Source organism: Podarcis vaucheri (assembly GCF_965113315.1).
Source record: "Podarcis vaucheri genome assembly, chromosome: 4".
In the NCBI taxonomy this organism is placed as follows: Eukaryota; Metazoa; Chordata; class Lepidosauria; order Squamata; family Lacertidae; genus Podarcis; species Podarcis vaucheri.
Window position 1 is genome coordinate 106,158,063 of NC_138762.1, and position 24,438 is coordinate 106,182,500.

At 43.7% G+C, this 24,438-nt stretch overlaps 1 protein-coding gene across 1 annotated transcript; it reads right to left on the bottom strand.

Annotated features, from left to right (window-relative positions):
• Positions 1-21,064: 21,064 nt before the first annotated feature.
• Positions 21,065-22,330, bottom strand: LOC309531251 (uncharacterized protein). The gene is made up of 3 exons (XM_082220621.1): positions 22,081-22,330; positions 21,728-22,004; positions 21,065-21,482 (listed from the first exon to the last, which is right to left on the bottom strand). Exons 2-3 carry the CDS (start codon positions 21,920-21,922, stop codon positions 21,105-21,107), a joined length of 573 nt encoding a protein of 190 aa, XP_082076747.1. The 5' UTR covers positions 21,923-22,004; positions 22,081-22,330; the 3' UTR covers positions 21,065-21,104.
• Positions 22,331-24,438: the final 2,108 nt, after the last annotated feature.

The following is a 24,438-nucleotide window of genomic DNA, read 5'->3' on the forward strand; positions in this document are numbered from 1 at the left end:
AACACAGGTGTGACTCTTAAGAGGGAACCTGTGTGTTTTACAAGCACCGTTTAAAAATACTGCAGGAGCTTTTTTGTGGGGAAGCAGTGCTGCAAACATAATTAACATGCTGGCCCATTTATTTTGCTGTCTCTCATTACTTTATACAGCTCCATAGATACTCCACAGAATTTCTTTTTCTGTTTTAAAGGAAAATGTTGATACAACTTTTAACTGCAGCTGCATTGCTATTCACCAGTAATAATTGCTACTGGGGAAGCAAAATTGTTTAGGGAAAGCAGCTGATATAAATATACCGACATTCTGTGCCAACAACCTCTATCTTTAGCCATAGGCAAAGAAGGTCAAGGATATAAAACAAAGAGCAAAAACTCAATTGCACTGCAGATTTAGCTACAGACAAAGGAAGGGGAAGGAAGATTCCCTTGGCCAATGCAAAACCGTGCAGCGTCTGAACACTGTCACCTTTCTCATGTTCTTCCTTTCTTGCCAACTTGTATCATTGCCCATATTTTAGAAAGTTAATCCAGCAGTTGTGAATTACCCCTGTTCAAGGGCATCTCCCTTGTCTTTTGTCCAAACAGGTGTGTTCTGCTTGCTGGGCCTCCGCAAGCAACAGGCCGCTTTAACTAATCCACTTTTCTTGAGGGCTGGCACATTCCAAGTACAGCACATCACAATGCAAAGAGAAGCCATCACCAAGCAAAGCTCCATTTGCAAGCAGGAATGCCAAATGAGCAAACAAGTGGCCTGCTTTGGGCCATTTAAATTTAATGATCTGGATCATTCTTCCCATGTAAGGTGGAAAAACCAAGGCTGAGCTTGCCAGCTTTCCTCATTGGATGGCTCCAAGTCATGCAGCATATTTATAATTAAAACCAAGTGCCATTAAAATTACATCAATGTCATAACAGTTACTGCAAAACAGTATCAGATTCCCCACAACTATTCCCTCGCCTGCCTATAGGAAATGCTGCACGGTTTCTACTTTGTGGCAAACATCAGCATGTATTTAATTTCACATTTCACTGTAACAGCAAACTTTGAGCATGTTATGAGATGCGCTTTATGAAATATTGAGGGGGAACATGAAAGCACTGCTGTTTTCCATGGTTAGCACCATTTCTCAATAAGGTTAATATTATTTCGGCTTGTCACAACCTGCTGAGGAAAACAAAGAGTGTTGTGGCACCTTAAGTGGGTTACATTGGCACGAGCTTTCGGAGACAAGAGCCTCTATGAGATGAATGAATGCAATAAAGGAGCTGATAGGTTTATTTGCATATACATGGAGTACAGTGAAGAATCAAGTCAAGACGAGAGTTAAAGATAAGGACAGAGGAAGCTTTATCAAACTCAGACAATTCGTCCATCTACCTCAGTGATCTGAGTACTGGCAGTGGCTTGCTCCACAAGGGTGTTTCTTAGCCCTCTACAGAGATTGCACTTGGAACCTTTGGCACACAAAGCATTGCTCTAGCCCTGAACTAAGCAAGATGCTAGGAGAGTATTCAGGCAGTGATTCTTTGCAGGACTATCAACGTGGCACATGCATACAACGCTGTCCATATTTTCATTTGTGAAATGTTAGGAGATATCAACAATAAATCATAAAACACACCCTGTCTACCTCCCCACCTCCTAAACAATCAATCAGTTAAAATGTGTGATCTGAAAAGTTGTGGCAGTATCTTTGGCCACAACCAAGTGCCTATTCCTTTTGGAAACAGAGATGGCTCTCTCAACATGCCGGAGTACAGGCACTAAACGTAAGCTTTCTGTTGTTCCAAATTTCCATTTTAATGTGCCCTCAGATTACATTGATTGTATCGTCTAAGCTTTACCACTGAACCACTGGGGTGAGACTTCCTATTGGCTGTCCAATAGTCAAATGATTACATTGCCACACAATGCCAGCACACTGAAGCTGGTGTCAAACTGACTTTATCTCTTAGAAAATTAAGCTCCATTATCTTGCACAATGCAGACTTTTTATGATAGCAGCATGGCAAATCTAGAGGATGGTTGTCAGTAGATAATCATACCCCATGGGAATTATGGATATTCGGCAAAACCTTATGTCTTTTTACTGCTGTAGGGAAATAGTTATATTATGACAAATACACGTCTAGTGGATTACTTACATTCTCTTTTTTTGGCCAAAAGCTGCAGTTTTCAGAATAATCTGGTTAGATCACCTTAACATGGCACTGCTTACCAAGGCCTCTTTAGGTGTTCAGCACAAACCTATGAAGGGGCTCTCATACACCTGTAGACATTGGCATTCAGCTAAAGTGAGCCCCATGCATGCACATATATGTGAAGCCCCCCCCCTTCAGACTGGCACAAATCATGCATGAGACTTCGGAATGACACATCCTTGTCCATGAGCACCTCTTCACACATTCATAAAGATGACTAAAGAGGGCTGGTCTCTGTTATTGTCCAAAGGTTGCACATTCACCCATCTGTTACTGAGTGAAATACACATTGACGTTTGCATTTAAAATGGTGTACCTGCCTAAATATGACACCAAAAAACTTGTCATTATTGAGTGCTGTGCTGAAACCTGCACTCCGTTTTTTTCTTCCCATGTGGGGGGAAAAACCACACATATGGGTGGTTGTGGTTGTTGCCTCATTTGCAGGAAACTCTAGAATTTCTGTACAATTTTGGTGGGTACTAGGCTGGCTTTAAAGGGATGCCGGTGGCGCTGTGGGTTAAACCACAGAGCCTAGGACTTGCCAATCAGAAGGTCGGTGGTTCAAATCCCCGCAACGGGGTGAGCTCCCATTGCTCAGTCCCTGCTCCTGCCAACCTAGCAGTTCGAAAGCACGTCAAAGTGCAAGTAGATAAAGTAGGTACCGCTCCAGCGGGAAGGTAAATGGCATTTCCGTGTGCTGCTCTGGTTCGCCAGAAGGGGCTTAGTCATGCCGTCCACATGACCCAGAAGCTGTACGCCGGCTCCCTCAGCCAATAAAGCGAGATGAGTGCTGCAACCCCAGAGTCAGCCACGACTAGACCTAATAGTCAGGGGTCCCTTTACCTTTACCTTTAGGCTGGCTTTACCTTATTGTTGTGAGATGGTGGGGGATAATGTGTGTATTGTTCTTTCCATTAAATATTTTTCTTGAGTTCTGCAACTTTTCCAGATGCCTGTGAATCCTGATCTGAAAAAGCTCCATGACATCTCCCTTTAATCAAAGCATTTTTGCTCAATCCTAAGAAAATTCTTTTATTTTGAAGAGATGCAATCCAACAGATACTTTTTTGAGATCCAAAATACCTGAAAGCAGCCAATATTCTCACTCTCAAGAAGCTGGTGAGTAGGAATCCTTGAAGAAAGCAAGGTATGCTTTATTGTGTTGTATCTTCAACATGTTCTATTGGTGGTCAGAATGATATGGTCCATCTTGAAGCTTCAGTATCCAAGTGGAGGCAGGATGCTTAGTCACAGTTGACATGAAGGCATTACACAAGGTAAATGATTCCATTCTTTCATTCCAATCCAGAAGGAACGTTGGTTCACTTTATGTGGAATTCTCTCACTCAGGGAACCAGCCAGGCCCAATCTCTTAGCTCTTATGTCAGCAAAAAGGCTGGGTTAATTGAGGGCCTTCAGAGTACTGAAGCTGTCGTGGCTGTAGCAGCTTTAGAAGCTGCCGTTTGCTGCTTTTAATTGTTTTATTTGTTGTTTTATGGTGGATTTAGAATGATTGGTCTATAGAATCCCATCTTGTAAGCTGCCTGGAGGATCCTGCAAAATAAGTGAATAAATGCATGAAATGGAGCTCTGCACTGCTAGAAGAGATTAGAAGCCATTAGAGGAGAAAAAAACCCTATCTCACACAGTGTACAGTTGCGGAACAGATCCCACCCCAGTCTTTGGGCACATGACACTCCACATGCACAATACAATGCATGCAATATGTGTGTGTGTGTTTATTACCTCTAATTACTTGTGTGTGCTACATTTACTAATCATGGACCACATCTTCATGGCTATCAGGCTTTTGAATATCTCACCACATGTCCTGCTTCTTTCCCAGGCAAGTGGTCCCAAGTGTATGGTCTGAAAGTCCATGAGGCTGAAGTTAAGTAGGTCTGAGACTAGGCAGTGTCTAGATGGATGCCTGCCAGGAAATAACACCTTGAGTTCCATGGTAAAAAAAAGACAGGACATAAAACCATAGAACTGGAGAGTTGGAAGGGACCCTGAGCAAAGCCGGATTTAGGTTTGATGAAGCCCTAAGCTGCTGAAGGTTTATTTACTGGATAAATAGGAACCGCTGTGGTGGGAAGGTAAACAGCGTTTCCGTGCGCTCTGGTTTCCATCCCGGTGTTCTGTTGCACCAGAAGCGGTTTAGTCCTGTTGGCCACATGACCCGGAAAGCTGTCCGTGGACAAACGCCGGCTCCCTCAGCCTGAAAGCGAGATGAGCACCACAATCCCATAGTCGCCTTTGACTGGACTTAACTGTCCAGGGGTCCTTTACCTTTTTTACCTTTTTTATGACTGAGCTGAGCAGGCCTAGGATCCAGCCTAAGTCTTTCCTCCATGTTCCTGCCCTCAGGAAGCCCCTTGCTATACGATTGCTCTTTGTATTTCTGATGTTCCAATACAGGGCTTTAAAGAAACAAAACTGTCCCTTCCTGTGTCTATTTTTCTCAGAATTTCCTTCCCTGAAAATTGTTTGCAGAAGTTGACATCACATATAATTTTGTTGGGTTGCTATAGCAATCGCGATGGGACCCAAAAGCATAAAGGATGCAGAATTAATCTGCTCATGTAGTTGAGCTTCATAGAGTGTGCCCCCTATGGAGAGAGCATAGTAATTATGCCTTGTTCACTAGGTTTTCCATTGCACCTTTCAAATTACAGGTGTCAACACTGATTCCTGCCCTCCCCCTCGGGTTGAAAATCTGGAAGAAATAACAATCGCCTTCATCCTTATCAGCGAAAGGAAAGTGGGTGTTTTACATTTAGGATGCAACATAGACATCTCTTCTCTAATTGTTGCAACCCCCCCCCCCTTTTTCTTGTTGCTTTTTGCATCCACCCTACCTTTACCTTACCTCCAATTCAGACTTGATTCCCCCTCCCGTTTAATCCTCATAACAATCACATGAGATAAATTAGGCTGGGAAACAGCTCAAGGTCTTCAAATCCAGACACCCCAAACTGAGGCCCCACCTCAGTATCATAAATCAATGCCATACAATGTAAACAGTCATGGCTTTCCCCAAAGAATCCTGGGGACTGTAGTTTGTTATGGGTGCCAAGAGCTGTTATGGTATTCCTATTTCCCCCACAGAGCTACAATTCCCAGAGTTCCTTGGGAAAGCCACTTCCAGGCCTGACAAGGAGGTGTGGTTGTGGGCTTCACGCCCACCCCATGTGAGGTTTGCAGCTGGTTTGCAGCCCCTGCGAGAGCAGGGGAATCCTGGCCACGTCGTCCGCCCAGCCAGCCAATCAGGTGGCGGGGAGGGGCGTGTCCTGCCCTATTTAGGGCCGGCGCAGCTGGGGCTTGCCCTCTTTTGCTGGCTAGCTATATAGCAAAGGGAATAAGGGATTAGTTTCAGGCATGAGAGTATTGGCGGTGAGCGGTTGCTCGTGTGGCGGTTAGGCATTGGTAAGAAGTGGTTAAGAGGATGTGGGGGGGGAGGAACGCCATCACCTCCCCCCAAAAGAGCGAAGGGTGGTCTGATAAAGGACTCCGGGGGGCGTGTCCGTGTCCAGAGCCTATGAAGGTATGGGCCTAAGGCACGCCTCTGAGCGGTGACCCAGGGGAGCTCCTAGTTGACATGCCTCAGCAGGACTCCCCCTCTATGGTGTTAACCCTTCCCGGTCTTCAGCAAATGGGCTGGAGCCGGATAGTCGATAGGACCAGTGCCTAAGCCAATGCCTCTCATTCCTGAATTCAATAAAGTTCTGACCTAATTCGCCCATTTAACCTTAATTCTGGTGTCTGGTGTCTTTATTTATCCTTGGTGGGGGGGGGGCGGGAACTCACCACGCAAGAGGCATTGACTGTTAAACCACTCTTTGTGGTGGTAGCTTTGTGAGGAAAATTGGAGTCTCCTAACAATTCTCAACACCCTTGAGAAACAACCAATCTCAGAATTCTTCAGGAGAAGCCTTGACTCTTTCAAGTGGTATGGTGCAAGTCTGGCCTTAGTCGGGCATTCAAAAAACAGTAGTTTGTAGACAACAGTCAAAAGAAATGTGCATAATATTTCAGAGCAGGAGAAAAGTAGGGAGCCCAACACAAGTTCTATTTTTAAGTCCTATTTTCCTCTGCCATTCTAAAAAAGGTCTGTCTTAGCTTTAAGCAATGTTCCTTACCAAGCAAAAATGAATATTGGCTGTGTGATAGGAATTTTATGGTCTTAGATATATGGTAATGTTCATAATACACATACATAGATCAACACAGGAAGACCAATCTGGAACCATTTTGATTCCTAAACTGACCAAATCCTTTCTCTGCAAGGTTAAACTGGAAAAGCCTCCCCATTGTCTCTTTCCTCACAAATCCTGTCTCAAGGATATGTCTGTTTGAATAAGGTGTGAGCCTGTGACCTGGCCCAGGAAACCACTACAAAAGAATGGCCAGGCTCCCCAGGCAATCCAATCAAGTAACTTGCCAGACAGGAGATAAACTGTGACAGGAGAAAAACAACATTAAAATTTCTGTGATGTAGGTGGCATGTATCTGAGGGGTGGTCTTAGGTTACACCCCTTCTGTGATGTATGCATAATGTTTCTGGGGGTGGTCTTCATCTAGAGGATGGGAATTTCAAAAGTCTTTATAAGCCTTGCACAGCAATTTTGTGGGTTCTCTTCCTCTCCTGCGTGTGAGGGGAGCACCCTGTTGCAACAGATTAATAAAGATCAAGCTTACTAGCTGCTTTGCTTCTCAATATTCTCTGGTTGGCCTCTGTTATTTTCTCCTACCAATAGGGAACCTATGTAAGGACTCTATATGGGCTCTTGGATACCCCATAAGGGAAAAGGGCATATTTTTATTTACAACAGCTGTGATTATGCACACAGTCCATAGCTCTAGAAGCATGGCCTGTTGCTTGCTCACAGCACCTGGCAATGGGAGGCACACTGCTAAAGGCCTCCTGAAAGGAAATGAAGAGGGCTTCATCTCCTCCTTTGCTAGTGCCAACACTTGAAAAGGCCCTGTTGCACCATTCATTCACCAGTCCCTGCTTTGACCTATCACCATCACCCCTTCATATTTTGCCCTGTTGCCTGGCAGGGGTGGCCTTGTATACTTCTGGAGTCCTCCAGCTCTCGTGGCTTGTAGCTGTGAATCTGTCTTATCGTTTTCTCAAAGCCATCTAAGCTAGCAGCCACCATCTGTCTTGAGGTAATGATTTCTCGAGTTAATTATAGCCCTCCTCAGGCATTGTCTTTAAGAGCAAAGAAAACGGGGAGGGATCAGTGGGGACAAGCGTGCTAGTTCTGCCCCAGGCAAAGCAGAGAGAGCCTTGTGTACTCATGATGGCACATTTTAGCACCTGGGGAAATCAGGGTTTAAAAACATGTGGGAAGCCTCCACCAGTTGGAGAGCCATGGGAATAGTGATGTTGGCTGGTGCGCACATCCCCAAAGCACACCTCACATGGTTGCTTGGCTAGTAAGAATTGCATCTGAACTTACATGCTTTACATTGTCAGCTCAGCACCATTGTTTAAGCACCTAACCAAACAACGGCTGGTTCACGCATCCATGTACATCAGGCATTTTAAAAATTATTTAATTTGTGCAGTATCTGCTTAGGATTCTAGCAGGGATTTCAAATAATGCAAAATCTAGATGAAATTCGCCATGTTCCTGTTCAGCAAAAACATCAGAGGAATTTTGAAGAAAGCCAAAAAGAGTTTTGATAACCAGAAATATATATATATATATATATATATATATATATATATATATATATATATATATTTATTTGGGGGGGTGCTTTACACCTATGGTTTGAATCAAGGTACAAATGAAGGCACATTTGTTACTTCAGTTCTGTGACATTTCCCCAAATTGATGTTGGGATTGTTACCGTATTTTTTGCACCATAACACTCACTTTTTTCCTCCTAGAAAGTAAGGGGAAATGTGTGTGCGTGTTATGGAGGAAATGCCTACGGGTGGCATGCCTACGGATTTTCCTCCTCTAAAAACTATGTGCGTGTCATGGTCGGGTGCATGTTATAGAGCGAAAAATACGGTATTTTGTTGTTGTTGTTTAGTCGTTTAGTCGTATCCGACTCTTCGTGACCCCATAGACCAGAGCACGCCAGGCACTTCTGTCTTCCACTGCCTCCCGCAGTTTGGTCAGACTCATGTTGGTAGCTTCGAGAACACTGTCCAACCATCTTGTCCCCTTCTCCTTGTGCCCTCCATCTTTCCCAACTTCAGGGTCTTTTCCAGGGAGTCTTCTCCTCTCATGAGGTGGCCAAAGTATTGGAGCCTCAGCTTCAGGATCTGTCCTTCCAGTGAGCACTCAGGGCTGATGTCCTTCAGACTGGATAGGTTTGATCTTCTTGCAGTCCATGGGACTCTCAAATCTCCTCCAGAACCATAATTCAAAAGCCTCAATTCTTCGGCGATCAGCCTTCTTTATGGTTCAGCTTTCACTTCCATACATCACTACTTGGAAAACCATAGCTTTAACTATACGGACCTTTGTCAGGAAGGTGATGTCTCTGCTTTTTAAGATGCTGTCTAGGTTTGTCATTGGTTTTCTCTCAAGAAGCAGGCATCTTTTAATTTCGTGACTGCTGTCGCCATCTACAGTGATCATGGAGCCCAAGAAAGTAAAATCTCTCACTGCTTCTTCCATTTCTTCCCCTTCTATTTGCCAGGAGATGATGGGACCAGTGGCCATGATCGTAGTTCTTTTGATGTTGAGCTTCAGACCATATTTTGTGCTCTCCTCTTTCACCCTCATTAAAAGGTTCTTTAATTCCTCCTCACTTTCTGCCATCAAGGTTGTGTCATCTGCATATCTGAGGTTGTTGGTATTTCTTCCGGCAATCTTCCGGCTTTTTTATTTGTTATTTTACCTTGGGATTATTCTTTTTTCTTTCTTTCAAAGGTACACGTTTCCATCCTTCATTCCCCAGGACTCAAGATTTCCAAAGAGAGATCCCATACAGGAATTGACAAAACCCAGACTTTATTTGCTTTTGCAAAGCTGATAAATACATTATGTGTCAATTTCCCCCTTAATTTATTGATATAGAGATTAAATTTTTAAAGTGCCTTCCTACACTGCACTGTTAAGGAGTACCGTATTTTTCGCTCTATAACACGCACCTGACCATAACACGCACATTGTTTTTAGAGGAGGAAAACAAGGGAAAAAACATTCTGAATGAAACATTGGATGTATCATTTTTGTGCTTCATGCTGTGGCCACAGACTGGCCACAGACATGTGATCTGATGGTGAATTTGGGCTGACGCAATGCAAAGATCCTGAGGATCCATGTGGATCCATGCTTTGTAACCACGTTTTTGCACCATTGCAGCCCCAGACAACAGTGGGTGCGTGATTTGGGGGGGCAGGCTGTAGCCATGGACATGCTATGTTCTCTGGTGGTGAATTTGGGGGTGACCCAATGCAAAGATCCATGTGGATCCATGCTTTTTAACCACATTTTTGCACCATTGCAGCCCCAGGCAACAGTGGGTGCATGATTTTTGGGGGGCAGGCTGTAGCCATGGACATGCTATGTGCTCTGATGGTGAATTTGGGGTGACCCAGTGCAAAAATCCTGAGGATCCATGTGGATCCATGCTTTTTAACCACATTTTAAGTGGGGAGGGAAGGAAAAACACAGAAGGGCTAAGAATGCAGGAGTGGGGTATAACGGGAGGGAGGAAAGGAAGGCAAAAGTTTCCCCCACGCACCCACCCAAGCCAGCCAGCTCGCGCTCTCTCTCTCTCTCTCTCTCTCCCACCTGCATGTTTTCAGCAGCACCGGAGCACAGAGAGGAAAGAACGACATTCTGCTCTCTCTCTCTCTCTCTCTCTCTCTCTCTCTCTCTCCCTCCCACCTGCATGTTTTCAGCAGCACCGGAGCACAGAGAGGAAGGAGCGGAGCACAGAGAGGAAGGAGCGACAGTCTGCTTTTCCCCTCTTCTTGCCTGGAGGGGAGGGGCTTTCCCTGCTCTTTGTTCCGTTTCAGCAAACACAGCAACGAAACAGAAGAGGGTGGGCAGTAAGACCCTGAGGCAGAATGCAGGAAAGCAGCAACTTCCTCTTTTCAGGTTTCCCTTCTCCCTGAAGCACGGTTTGATTTTTGCCCGATTTTTCGGCTCCAGGGACCACACATTCGCTCCATAACACGCACAGACATTTCCCCTTCCTTTTTAGGAGAAAAAATCTGCGTGTTATAGAGCGAAAAATACGGTATATGTTATTGTTGTTGTCACTAATTTTTGTATGTATTGGTATGCCAAAATGAGGGAAGCAAGGAGACAGAATCAAGGCAAGAGTGATTTTTGTCTGCTTTAGTTTTTTACGTTTTTGAGAGAAAGGACTATAGACTCACAATAGTTTGTGCAGGGTGGGGGTAGGGGGTTCTGTGAACGATGGCCAAAGCATTTGCTCAGAGGCAGAAGTGCATCGTTATTTAGTGGTGAGGGGCTTTGCATATGCTCAAAAGTACTCTTATTGTGTATTTATGTACTGAGAAGATTTATATCCAGCCTCCTGGCTTCAAGAATTTAGAAGAAACCATGAAGGTTTGTGTAAAAGAATAAAAGTGGGGGATAGGTTTGAATGGGCGTGGCAGAACCTGCATTCATAGAGTTTCTGGAATGAGAAGAGAAATGAGGAGTGGATTTTGTGTGAAGAGAAAACTGTGTGTGCTCTTGGTTGTAGTTAGTTAGTAATGGAGGTGAGATCAGGCTTCATTCCAAGGTGCTGGAGCTCTTCGGTCTTTCTAGGAGGTAGTATGCTTGTTTCTTAATTCAAATTACAGTTGTACCTTGGTTCTCAAACGCCTTGGTTCCCAAATGCCAAAAACCCAGAAGTACCGTATTTTTCGTCCCATAGGACGCACTTTTTCCCCTCCAAAAATGAAGGGGAAATGTGTGTGTGTCTTATGGGGCGAATGCAGGCTTTCGCTGAAGCCTGGAGAGCGAGAGGCATCGGTGCACACCGACCCCTCTCGCTCTTCAGGCTTCAGGAAGCTATCCGCAAGCCTTGCAAGCCCGGTGGGAGTTCCCATGGGCTCACAAGGCTTGCGGGCAGCAGCCTGCAGCCCCCACGAGTGTCTGCAAGCCTTGCACGCCCGGCAGGAGGTCCCGCCGGGTGCGCGAGGCTTGGGGCAGCAGCCTGTCACCCGAAGCACGGGAAGCCCTCCGGAGCGTGCCCCGTGCTTCGGGCAGGTGAGCGCAAGGCTTGGGGCAGCAGCCAGGGGGCGGGGAATAATTTTTTTAATTCTTTTTTTTTATTCATTTCCCCCCCAAAAAACGAGGTGCGTCCTATGGGCCGGTGCGCCCTATAGGACGAAAAATACAGTAAGTGTTCCAAACGCTTTTAGGTTTCAAACATTTTTCAGAAGCCGAATGTCCGATGCAGTTGTCAACTATTTTTTCTGGGGCGCCTGCACCAATCAGAATCTGTGCCTTGGTTTTTGAACATTTCAGAAGTCAAACCGAAGTCAAACGGATTAAGTTGGGCGCTTTTGTTTTTGCTTTTTATTTTGCATTTTTGTTTTTGAGGCTTTTTCAGTTCGTTTGTTTTTGTGACTGTGTGGAACCCAGTTGATTGTGTGACTGCAGAAATCCAAACAATGACTATCATCAGTGCAGGTAAGAATTTTTTTAAGTTTTAATTTTTATCATCTACAATACTGTTTCATTTATTTTATAGTATAGTACATTGATTATTGCTTTCATTTTATGGATCAGTGGTCTTGTTAGATAGTAAAAGTAATGTTAAATTGCTGTTTTAGGGCTTGTTTTGAAAAATCTGGAATGGATTAATTCATTTTGCATTACTTTTTTTGGAAAGCACGCCTTGGTTTTGGAACGCTTTGGTTTTGGAGCGGACTCCCAGAACAGATTAAGTTTGAGAACCAAGGGACCACTGTCTGTGGGGAGGGAAGGGGAAGCAATTGCTCTAAGTTGAGGAGAACATACTCTGCATATGCTCTGGAGCTGTCTTATTATTTAACTTTTATTTCCATTTAAAAATTTATTTCCATTTCAGAACTCTCTGCAGTGAATTTACTGACTGGCCTTGGAACAATTACTCATTGGCATGCCTCAGCATTCTTCAGATTTAAAATGGGACACATTATCATCTAAAAAATGATGCAGTTCATCTATGTTTTTAACAGGTATTGACTTGTTGTGTAGCCTGTGGCTTCCCTTAAAGCTTGAGCCATCTGGGGCCATCTGCTTTTGGGTTTCTGCAGTTTCTTCTTCCGGCACATTTGCGTCTCATTCTTTTCTGTTGTTTCTGCTTGAATTTGGGGCATCCTTCCTAAGCAATTTCAGCGTGACTGTGTTTCTGTCAAACATCTGTGGATGTGTCGAACGGTTGTTTCAGGAACCCAGCAGCAGCTACCTCTATAGTGACTCAGCCACTTCCATTTGCATTTTACATTTTCTGAGAGGTAACTCAAGCCAGCCAAGACAAGGGAATTAGTTTTGAATTTTTCACCCCTCCTAGACTATGTAACTCATGAAAGGGAAGAGAGAGAGGAAAACACACATATGAACTTTCTTGTGTTTGCTTAGATTAAATTAAACAACAGGGGGGGAAATGAAAATGCTAATGAAATAGGCTGCTGGGCTCTGATAAGTGACTCTGAGAAACTTCAAATGTTTCCATTAGAGTAAATCACTCTATTTTACACCATTGACACATGTTATCTATTCAGCCAGTGCAACACGGTGCCCTTTTGTTCTGTGCCATGTTGTGGCGGCCTGCAAAAACCGCAAGTCATTGTTTCTGCTAAAACAATGAAGCTCACAAGCTAGAAGTGGCATGAATGCCTAATCTCCTGACAACGCAGAGAGACTTGTGTGTATCCTGCACTGCAGTGTGCATGCAAGGAAGGGGGTGTGGGAATTGCAAGCCCAACAGCAAATGAAGCTGTGACCTGCAAGCTACGACTCCTCAGCACCCCCCCCCACCACACACACACAAACCCTAATTGGAGATTAGCAATTAGTGTCTGGAAATGATCGACACAAAACTGGAGGGAAATAAAGTGACATGAAAGGACAATGAAATAATATTTTAATTGGGAAGAGCAGGCGGAAAGTGCCTATAGAGAATTGTTGCGTGTCTTTCTTTCTTTCTTTCTTTCTTTCTTTCTTTCTTTCTTTCTTTCTCTCTCTTGTTACATTGCAAGGCCGTTGTTTCATATAATGTAAGCACAAGATTGCAAAATTGCAATGCAATGTAGGCAGATGAAAAGGTCTACAGCGGCATGTATTATGTATCTAATATGTGTTTTTATACTGCCCTTCAATTATTATCCTTGGGGGGAATTTGCAGAAAAGGATAGCATTTTTAAATATATGTACAAAAAAGCTGTAGTAAGCCAGAAGCAACAAAAATCATAGAAGCAGCAGAAAATAGGCATTAGAGATGAAAACTGCACCTAAAAGCTTGGGAAAGTCATTCCGTGGTTCTGAAAAGACAGTAAGGGGGTCCTCTCTATGGACACTGTTCTGCAGCAAGGTTTGCCTTCGCTTCGAAGGTCCTTTCTCTTCTAGTCTGCCACCCATCTCACTTTAGATGGAAGGCTGTAGGTCCTGCCCCCTGTGTCTCTCCCTACAGTCATTCTCTCCAAAACCCCTTTTCCAAATGGGCTCGCTGCTGATATTGGAGCTGTAGGAAGAGAAACTTCAGGGAACATTTTACAGGTGGACAAGCCCCGGGGCTAGGGAAACCAAGCAGGTCTATGTCTAGTCCGGCCAGGATAGGATGCTTCCCAGGAACCACATGTATGGCATCTTGGGTTTCACACTGGAAAAAGATGGGATACGCAAGTAAGTGGATAAAATTAAATCAAATCTGCAGCCCATGAAGCTGAGAGAGGCGGCAACTCCCAAGGGGCATCACCCCCATTGGCTCACCCAGCTTTGTTACTGTTTTCCCCGGCCTCTAGGGACAGAGATAGCAAAACTTTGCAGAATACCTTCCCTCTTGTCTCGTAAGGCGGAGAGGGAACTCTCCCATCAGCACCAACTAGCAGGCTAAATGGTCAGGGATGATGGGTGTTGTGGATGCAGACATGTGGACAACACCAGGTTCCCGATTCCTGCTCTGTGTGGTTGTGACAAAACTGGGCTTGGGTTGTGGCCTTGTGCAGCATCTGATGAAAGGGACAGGGACACTGCTGGTAGCGAGCAGTATGGGTTTTTGATGTTGTTGAGGTGTTTGGCTGCCAGGGGACTACGACATGGAGCTGAGGAATTCAGTACAGCTGCAACACAATGCAGATACTTGTTGAGTTTCAATTTGCTCTTCATTGCTGCGTTGGGAAAGATGTTCTTCGTTTCCTTTGATTCTTCATTCTCTTCTCCCAGGGCAGCCAAAGAGCACCACGGTGATTCTCCCACTGAAATGAAGCAGTACTTGTGCATGAGAACTTCCCAGTCTTTTGTCCCTTAAAACATTTATCAGTGTTGGGATAGTTCCATTTAATCTCATCAACTTAAGGCTACAATAAAAACACTTACTTAAGAATGTCATTGATTTCAGAAAAACTTACTTATGAGGTGGTAGGTTCAGTCTTGGAGCCTTAGCGTGATTGAGACTGACTGAGTGAAACTGAGTGTGTAATTAAATTTATTCAGGCAATGAAACAGAGACATGCTGGGATGGAGGGGGGGAGTTCTTAGGAGTATTATACTGGGTAGGGGTCAGTCAGACAAATCTCTTCCTGATTATTTAAGGATTTGGGTTGTCTGTAATAATGTGATAATCAGCAATGTTGTATATGTAAAAATATATATGTAAAAAAATGGATGTCAGTACTGGTGGTACTCCATAGCAGTGAGTACAACCCCCCTGCCCAAAAACAAACCCTATAAATTATTATTTTATTATTTATTAAATTTCTATATCAGAGGGCAGTTTACACTATAAAAACACAAAAGTACACAACATTTTATTAGCTATGCTGTTACCTATTTTACTTATTGGTTGGTTTTGTGTGTTTTTTTTACAAAAAGTCTCAAAGCAACTCACATGGTATAAATTATAATACAATTCTACCTTAAAAGCAGTAAGAGCAAAACAAAGCAATCACCAATAACAAGAAAATATTTCCTCCTGTCTCTTTCCCCCCACCTAAGCCACAATATAATTGTGGTTTCGAATAAACCCATGCTCTGAAAGAACTGACCATCTTCATTTTGTGTTCCAACTTCCTTTTTACAAGTCCCCTCTTTTTTGTTGTTATTTTTAGAAGTTTCCCTTTTTAAATTAATCATGACTGTGTTCAACTTTCTTGGCAATTTCCCACTTACATATAGACTAAATTTGATTTTACTGTTGTAACTGTGTCAAATCTGTTCCAACAACATTTGTGTCTCAAACCAGGTTCTGGGTACCATTTCGGATTAAGAACAAAGTCACCTCCATCTGGTTCATTCCATGACCAACTGTTCTGCGTCATAGTCGTTTAGGGTATCTAGAAATTGCCCATTACCAACATCACCCATTACCGATGTCATTGGGGAGTATTATTGGGCTGGTGGGCTGGATCTTTGTCTTCTCCAACCCAACTTTGACATGCAGATGGGGCCAGTCACATGTCAACCATTGACATCATGAGGAAATCATGTGACTAATTAGTGGGTAGTGTCATCCATGTGCCAAAGTGGGGAAGGGGTCTGCTTCACCAGTTCATTCCCTGAAAGCAATGCACCAGTATTGAACCATGCCCACCCCCACCTATCAGCTAATATCATACAGCCAAGTCAGCTGATTGACAGGTGGGCACAATTTGGGGGAGGGCCTTCTTGGGCTAAGACAGTTGGAGGACCCCAACCCCTGCATTACCACAATTCTCTCTCTCCTTGGATAGCTCCCGATTTCATTCTTCATTTCAATACCATCGCTTAGCTCAGGTTCAAGGGGGCAATAATACGTAATGCTCTCTGTCGTAAACTACTTTTGGGGCCTGATATTCCCACCCAGAGCAGTTCTGTGACGTTCTGCTAAGAATTCCAATTTGACTATTCCCTGAGAGATGGTCCTGTCCTTCCTGTATAGTTTGAACCCAGAGATAACTGTATCCCACTTGTTTTCCCTATTCCACCAGGTTTCTGTTACACACACACACACACACACACACACACACACACAGTGGTACCTCGGGTTAGACGCTTCGGGTTACAGACGCTTCAGGGTACAGACTCCGCTAACCCAGAAACAGTACCTCAGGTTAAGAACTTTGCTTCAGGATGAGAACAGAAATCGCACGGCAGTGGTGCGGCGGCAGCGGGAGGCCCTATTAGCTAAAGCAGTACCTCAGGTTAAGAACAGTTTCAGGTTAAGAATGGACCTCCAGAATGAATTAAGTTCTTAACCAGAGGTACCACTGTACACACACCCCATGTAAAAATGTTCATTTTATATTTGTCCCCCATGCCCACCATTTTTAAGAGGCATGCTCCCAGCAAATGTCCAGTGCTCCATTCTGAAAAGTCAGTTTTTGTATAGTGATTTAACAATTGTTCCCCCTTTGCAGGGGGTTGTAGCTCTGGGCTCTCCCCACAACTCTCGGCACCCATAACTAACTATGCCTTCTGGGGAAGTAATGACTGTTTAAAGTGATATCATAGGGCTTTAAATGTGTAGTGTGGATATGGCCAGCACACCAAATCAGGGGGGACACAGGTAACATGTGTATGATTTGATGACGATTTCATTTCCTGGAGCGAGGCTCCAAATATCAAATGAAACCCCAACACCAAATTTTAAGTCTGGAGAAGAAAAATGAAAGAAAGTGGCCTGTCTGAAAATGAATACAAGAAGCAGATAATTTCAAGCAAACAAAATATTTGGTGTTAGGAAAAGACAGGTGTTAGCTTTTCACCTTCTGGCAAGTGATTTGTTCCTGCTTCTCTTGGCCTACCTCCTGTTATTTTACCTTGTTCTTATTTGATCAGCCGAACTTTGTTTCATATTCTGCTTATATATTTTAATATAGGGCTTTGGGGGCCTTCAGGCTGATAAGTGGTATAAAAGTAAATATTTTGCTTTCCTTGCTTTAATTAACCTTTGCATGAGAAGAACAACAAATATGATTAAGATATTAACTCACAAAAGCCAAAAGAAAAGTGGATGGAATTAATGGGACTATATCATTGTGTTCTCCATGAAGACCCAACACAATGCTGCTTGTGCAACAAGGGCAAACAGTTGGGAAATATTGGCAGCTGTTTCTCCCAAAGAAGTCTAGACTTATCTAGAAGGCAATATAAGGCATTTTTTAAAAAAATTAAATAAGTACTGACAATGGCTGTGGTTGAGCAGATGATGTGGTGGTGACTGTTAGCAGTCTGTAGTTGAACAGGGCAACTTTTAATAATTATACAGTTGAAGATTTCTAACTTTCCAAACGGAGAACTGTGAAATATCGTTAAGTGGAGGGCAGGGTGACTTTCAAAGCTAGTCTTTAGACAAGCTGTGAGGGCACTCTGCTGTTGGAGATGTGAGAATGAGGTGTCAAAGTTAAATACTAGACACAAAGATTTGCAGGGGAATCAGAAAATACAACGAAGAAAAAAGGGCCTGGGAGGAATTGCTCAACAGAGGGGCTGTTTCTGAGGTTTGCCATCTTCTGCATCAACTGGTTCCTGACTCCATCTGTAGGTCATTTTTGCCTCTTCCACTCAAGGAAAGAGCTGGCATTCTGGACTACTGAATCAATTGCCTTTCTGAATCCAAAAGAGCTGCTGTCTTTGGCAACCAAAACCTTTGGCAGAACAGGGATGTGATGTTATACTTTTTTTGGGGGGGGGAGCTAAAATTAAGGTGTATAGCTGACTTACTGGCTCTGGTCTGGTGGAACGCTCTGTCTCATGAGACCAGGGTCCTGCAGGATCTGATTTCTTTCCGCAGGGCCTGTAAGACAGAGTTGTTCCGCCTGGCCTTTGGCTTGGAGCCAATTTGATTCCCTCCCTCTCTTTCTTTTTTCTTTTCCTTCTCCTCCTGCGATGAGGCTACATTTTAATATTTTAATGTTTCAATATTTTAATGCTGTATTTTTAATTTTGTTTTTAAGTTGTAATCATTTAACTTGTTTTTATTATTGCTTGTAAGCCGCTCTGAGCCCGGCCTTGGCTGGGGAGGGCGGGGTATAAATAAAAATTATTATTATTATTATTATTATTATTATTATTATTATTATTATTATTTATTACTGCTATTATGTGAATATGTTAAACATTTTCATGTTAAGTATGGGAAATATGTAAATGGCACTGAGGCAGCAGCAAATGAGGAAAGGCAGCTGGAATATCTGAGAATTGTGAGGAAGGCATCTTTGTTCCACCCAGTCCCTTCCTGTATGGCGACAGTAGCATCGGTCCCAGTGGGGATGTCCTGGACTATATGAGACAAAGCACCGTGTCTGAGTGGGGTTTCCTTGTTTTGGTGCTATCCCTGGGGAAGCTTGCATTTTACTGCTGAATCGGAGCAAACAGCAAATGGGTTTTCCATGGATTACCATTTTGCTCCAACTCGGCGGTATAAGATGGGTTTCCCTGGGGAAAGTGCCAGGACAAAACAAAAAGCTAAAAGCCCAAACTATTTGCTTGGGCATGGGGCTTTAAAGCACAGACCTGGGCATGAAGAATCTGGAGAAGAAGAAGAAGAAGAAGAAGAAGAAGAAGAAGAAGAAGAAGAAGAAGAAGAAGAAGAGTTTGCATTTGATATCCCGCTTTATTACTACCCTAAGGAGTCTCAAAGTGGCTAACAATCTCCTTTTCCTTCCTCCCCCCCCAACAAACACTCTGTGAGGTGAGTGGGGCTGAGAGACTTCAGAGAAGTGTGACTGGCCCAAGGTCACCCAGCAGCTGCATGTGGAGGAGCGGAGACGCGAACTCGGTTCCCCAGATTACGAGACTACCGCTCTTAACCACTGCACCATGCTGGCTCTGGCAAAACCTGCTTCAAGAGCCAGGCCATTCAGTTGCAGGATGGCATTTGTTCGAACATCAGAGAGCAAGGGGAGGGGGGCTTATATGAAGCTCTGCCCAGCTCTTGTGACTGTTGTATCACAAATTTATTGTGTTTTAAATATATTGTGAGCCACCCTGAGAACATTGATTAGTAGGCAGGGTATAAATACTCTTGAATAGATACATTGTGGAGGGCAATGGCTATGATCAACAGCCCTGTGGAACGCCCTCCCATCAGATGTCAAGGAGATAAGTAACTACGCAACTTTTAGAGGACACCTGAAGGCAGCCCTGTATAGGGACGTTTTTAATGTTTGATCTTTTATTATGTTTCTATATATGCTGGAAGCTGCCCAGAGTACCTGGGGCAATCCAGTCAGATGGGTGGGGTACAAATAATAAAATTAGTAGTACTAGTAGTAGTAATAGTATTTCGTTTTGAGGAGTAAAAATTGACTTGAAATAGTATTGTTTTGCCCAGCTTGATTTCTTTGTTAAATTTCCTTCCTTTTCACTTTTTAAGAAAATAGATCTACAGTTAAAAGCAGCAATGCAAACAGTTCTTGATCAGGCACTCCAACTTTCCCAACAGACATCTGTCAATCCTGTTACCCTCTAAGCTACCAACCAAAAATATTTCTACACAATATTTCATGACTGGCTGATTCTCTTTTATGTGCACTTTTTTCCTGCTAAAAGACACAGTAAAGAGAATAAAGTCTCTGATTCTTTGGTGCCCTTCTTTTTTCAGTATCTCAGCAAGCACAATGTTCTATAATTGCTGGAACCACCTGTTACAGGTGAAGTTCCTGCGTATTACCCCATTGCCTTGCCATTTACAGTTTTACAGGTATCAGCACAAAGGTAATCCATGCATACTTTTTGGTAGTTAACTCCGCTGCAACTGTAGGAAGAATCTGCCCATGACCCAATAATTAAATGCAGCCAACTTTATTTGACTTTGCTAATGTTACCATACCTATTTTTTCCAATAGTCACATTATACTGTTTTAAAAAAACTGTACAGAAAATGCAATCTCTTCATGAACTGCTGATATACTTCACTAACACAAGATTACATTTGCTGCAGCTACAGCCCTGGCATTAATAAGAAAAATATACTTGTGTCTAGAGAGGGAGGTGGGGGTGGGTGGGAACCAACATTTTAAAGTCACTCAATGTCATTTGCATGCAGAATTGGGATCTTCTGAATTTTAAACATGTGTAAGTCAAGAGAATCATATTAATTTGACTTATTCAATGTGGAAAATAATAGAAAGCATTTCCCATGAATGTGACACATATCCAGGTTTCTGGGAAGAATTGTTGTGAAAACTATGACCATTAAAGGCAAGACTCCATGCATTAACATCCACACCACCAAATACTGTAAATAGTGCATGATTAAATGGGCAGATAAAACAGTGGGAACTCATCCTGACTATTAAGAACTGAGGCTTCATTCTTCTCTCTCTCAAAAAAAGTTTTTGTTTTGTTTCTTAAATCACCACAACCAAATTCTGTTTCCAAAAGTATTGACATCACAAAGCTATGCAGTTTTAAAATGTAAGTATTTTTTTAACCCAGATCACACATACTAGATATGTGACTATGTACAGTGGTGCCTCACAAGACGAAATTAATTCGTTCTGCGAGTTTTTTCGTCTTGCGAATTTTTCGTCTTGCGAAGCACGGTTTCCCATAGGAATGCACTGAAAATCAATTAATGCGTTCCTATGGTCAAAAAAAGTCCAAACAAAGCCAAATTTGGTACAAAAAGAGTTTATTAAGTGCTCTTTAAAGTCACACATACTGTAAAGAGCATTTCAAAAATTGAAGGAACAATAATTTAAGTTTCTAAACATGACAGAAACATGACAGAAAAGCATTTAAAAATCACCAAAGTGTACTGTACATACATTTTCTAAGACTCTGGGGGACCACTTGAAGAAGGTTCCTCTTCCACTCTTTGCTTCTTGCTGAAGAACCTGTCCATGGTCTGCTGCTTCATCCGCCTTTTCAGCACCTCCCTGAAAGACGACATGACCGTCGTATCAAAAGTGTTCGCAAGGTCACATGTCAGGTCCTTGTCAGGGTGGTGCCGCTGTGCAAAAGCCTGCACATCTTTCCACTTCTGGCAAATGTCCCTCAGTTCTTTGGAGGACAGCCGTTGCTCAGTTGCTTCCTCCTCTTCCCGCGAGGCCTGCTCCTGCGCAGCCTCTGCCTGCAGTTCGACCAGCTCCTGGGTGGTCAGCTTGTGGTCGTGCTCCTCCACCAGCTTGCTGACGTCCTCCTCTGTGACCTCCAGGCCCATGGTCCTCCCCAAGGAAACAATGTCCTGCACCACTGTTGACTCTGGTGCATCAGAGGTTCCTGGCTGTTGCCGGACGAGGTCTGCGTGCAAGGCCTTGGCCTTCTCACAAATGAGGCCTCAGTCACTGTGTCCCCTGCATGCTGCTTCTCTTCTAACCAGATGAGCAGCAACTTCTCCACCTCCTCCAGAACAGCTGGGCGGTTCTTCACGATCCTGGTGACTCCCTTGGCTACATCAGTCGCAAGGATCTTCTCCCTCATCTTCAGGATGGTCCCGATGGTCGATGGATTCCTCCCGTGCTCCCTGGCGAGGTCTGTCACACGCATTCCACCGTCGTGCTTCCGGATGATCTCCTTCTTCATTTCCAGCATAATTTTCTCCTTCTTCCTCTCGCCAGCCTCTGCAGCAGCTGTCTTCTTGGGCCCCATGGCAGCACAGCTCCTACCTTCGCAAACCCAAAAAACAAAACAAACCAGTGCTTCACATCCAAAAAATTCAAAAGCACCAAACCTCCCAGAAAACACACAAGCTTCCAGATTCTTGCAAACCCCTTCTCAACAATTCCCTGACCCCCCCAGCCACCCACCACACAGAAATCCAAACCCAGAAATCTTTTTTTTTAACAACAGCAGAGTGCCCGAATGGTCACAAAAAATCATAAAAATGCAGAAAAAAACACACAAGCTTCCAGATTCTTGCAAACCCCTCCCCAACACCAAGTCCTTGAATTCCAAACACCCCAACCCAAAATCCAAAAAACCCCAAAAAAGTTTTAAAAGTTTAACTTACCAAATGGCTGCAAAAGAAGTTTTGGAAAAGCTTCAAAAATCACCAAAGTCTTCAAAAACCTCAAAAAAGGCTACCACACCGCGTGCTATGAGTTGCTCCTCGAAGTCAAGTCTCAACTGCACCTCTTCAAGCAATGCACCCTGGGTATTAACGGTTTTAAGAAAAAAGAAACAAACTTGCAAGACGTTTTCGTCTTGCGAAGCAAGCCCATAGGGAAATTCGTCTTGCGAAGCAACTCAAAAAACGAAAAACTCTTTCGTCTTGCGAGTTTTTCATCTTGCGAGGCATTCATCTTGCAGGGCACCACTGTATATGTTTGTGTGTGTTGAGGAACCTGGAAATGGTACAAAACTGAGATTTCTTTATTTCAGTCAGTTATATTTACTAATATACGCATCTGTTAGTTCTTGGCTTCCGTAAACAGATACTCATTCTGGAATCGCCCTCTCTGCCTGCAGCCAGGTGTTGTTCCACTGCAGGCCTATTTTACACACCCAGGGTGCCTGGAGCTGGATCATATTCAAGGTCCTGCTAGCCTACACTAGAGAATCACTCTTAAAAGGAAAGAATGGGATTACATAAGCATAACTTCAAAAACACAATTGGGGGCAGATACATTATTCTAATTAGCATACTTCAATTCTAGAGCCTGGAGGCGGAGAGATGGGACTCACATGGGATTTTGTATGTTATGCTTTGTGTTCCCTTAATATGCACTTATTACTTATTGTCTCTGCTATAGCACTGAGGTCAGTGAAATATGAAAAGCATAGTTAAAGGTAAATCCTTTTTTGTTTGGTCTCTCTGGATTACACAACCAGCAGACAGACCACTTTTCAATCTATTTGCTTTCTCATTAAGACTCAAATCTATAATTGGAAGCTTGTTCCTGGAGAAAGATCAAACAACTGTTCTGCATTTTGGATGCAACTGAGCCAGGTCCACATAAACACACACAGAGAGAACTGAGCGATAGATTTGCATGTGTGGAGAGAGAAATAAAAAGAATTTAATATAGACATAAGGGGGATGTGGCTCATAAAGTATATAGTTAATTGCCTGAAGGACTCTCCTTCAGTTACACATAAGAGAAAGAAATGTCTTCCCAACGAAATGCAGATGTGAGCTCATTTAAAAAAAAGTCGGTAATGCAATCATCCTTTTGTTCATTTCAGTGTTTGGGATTATAGTAGATTAGATGACTGCAACGTGCTCTGTGTGGGGCTTCCCTTGTGCCTGATTTGCGAAATGTAGTCTGTGCAGAATGCTGCAGCATGGTTGCTGACATGATACCCTGTCCGGACATCACACTTCTGCTCATAGATCTGCACTGGTTGCCCATTTGCTACTGGCCCACATTCAAGGTCAACCCCTCAACAGTTGTTTGCTTCGATCTGCAGAACCGGTACTGTAAAGCGTGTTCTCCCTAAATGAGAGCACGTGTTGCGGTGGGGTCCGCTGAGTCACCCCTCTGTTGCCAGGTAGGGTGATAAATATTACCCTGGCATTTAATTGGATGGCTGTGTTGCTGGGGGAATTTACTTGTTGCAAATTTGGTGGGAGGGACCGAAGTGTTTAAATTCAGAGCACGCAGCTTGATGCTTTCTCTTTCGCTGCATGAGCCGGATCACCCGCCCACCCGCCCTGAGTTTGGAAGGTTTTGCTTGACCCTGCTATGCCTGTCATGGGGTTGTCTGCCATTGGGGCAGGGGCCTGGTAGGAATTTTGTCCATCTGGCTGATTGGCTGAGCCATTTGGTTTTTGCCTACTGGATAAAAAATCGTCACAACTTGTAAGGTTGGCAGTTAGGCATTGGTTATCAATTGGTTGGAGGAGGGGTAAGGATTGGCTGTGCCTGCCCCTCCAATGCTGCTGTGGAAGGGAATTCCGTTAAAGGAATCCAGGGGCTTGCCACGATTTCGTCTGAATCCCTGGAGAGGGGCTAGGGCCGGCAAGCCCTGGGAAGCATGCGGGTGAGAGCTGAGGGCCTGTGACTCAGTTCCATTGCTCCCCAATATTGTTTTCCCTTACTGGCATCCGATGGAGTTCGGATGCCAGTTCTGTCCCCAGGCGGGCGGGGGGGGGGCAGATAGTCTTAACCAATGCCTAAGCAACCACTCATAAAAATTGTATTTTAATAAAGTTGTGGCCAAAA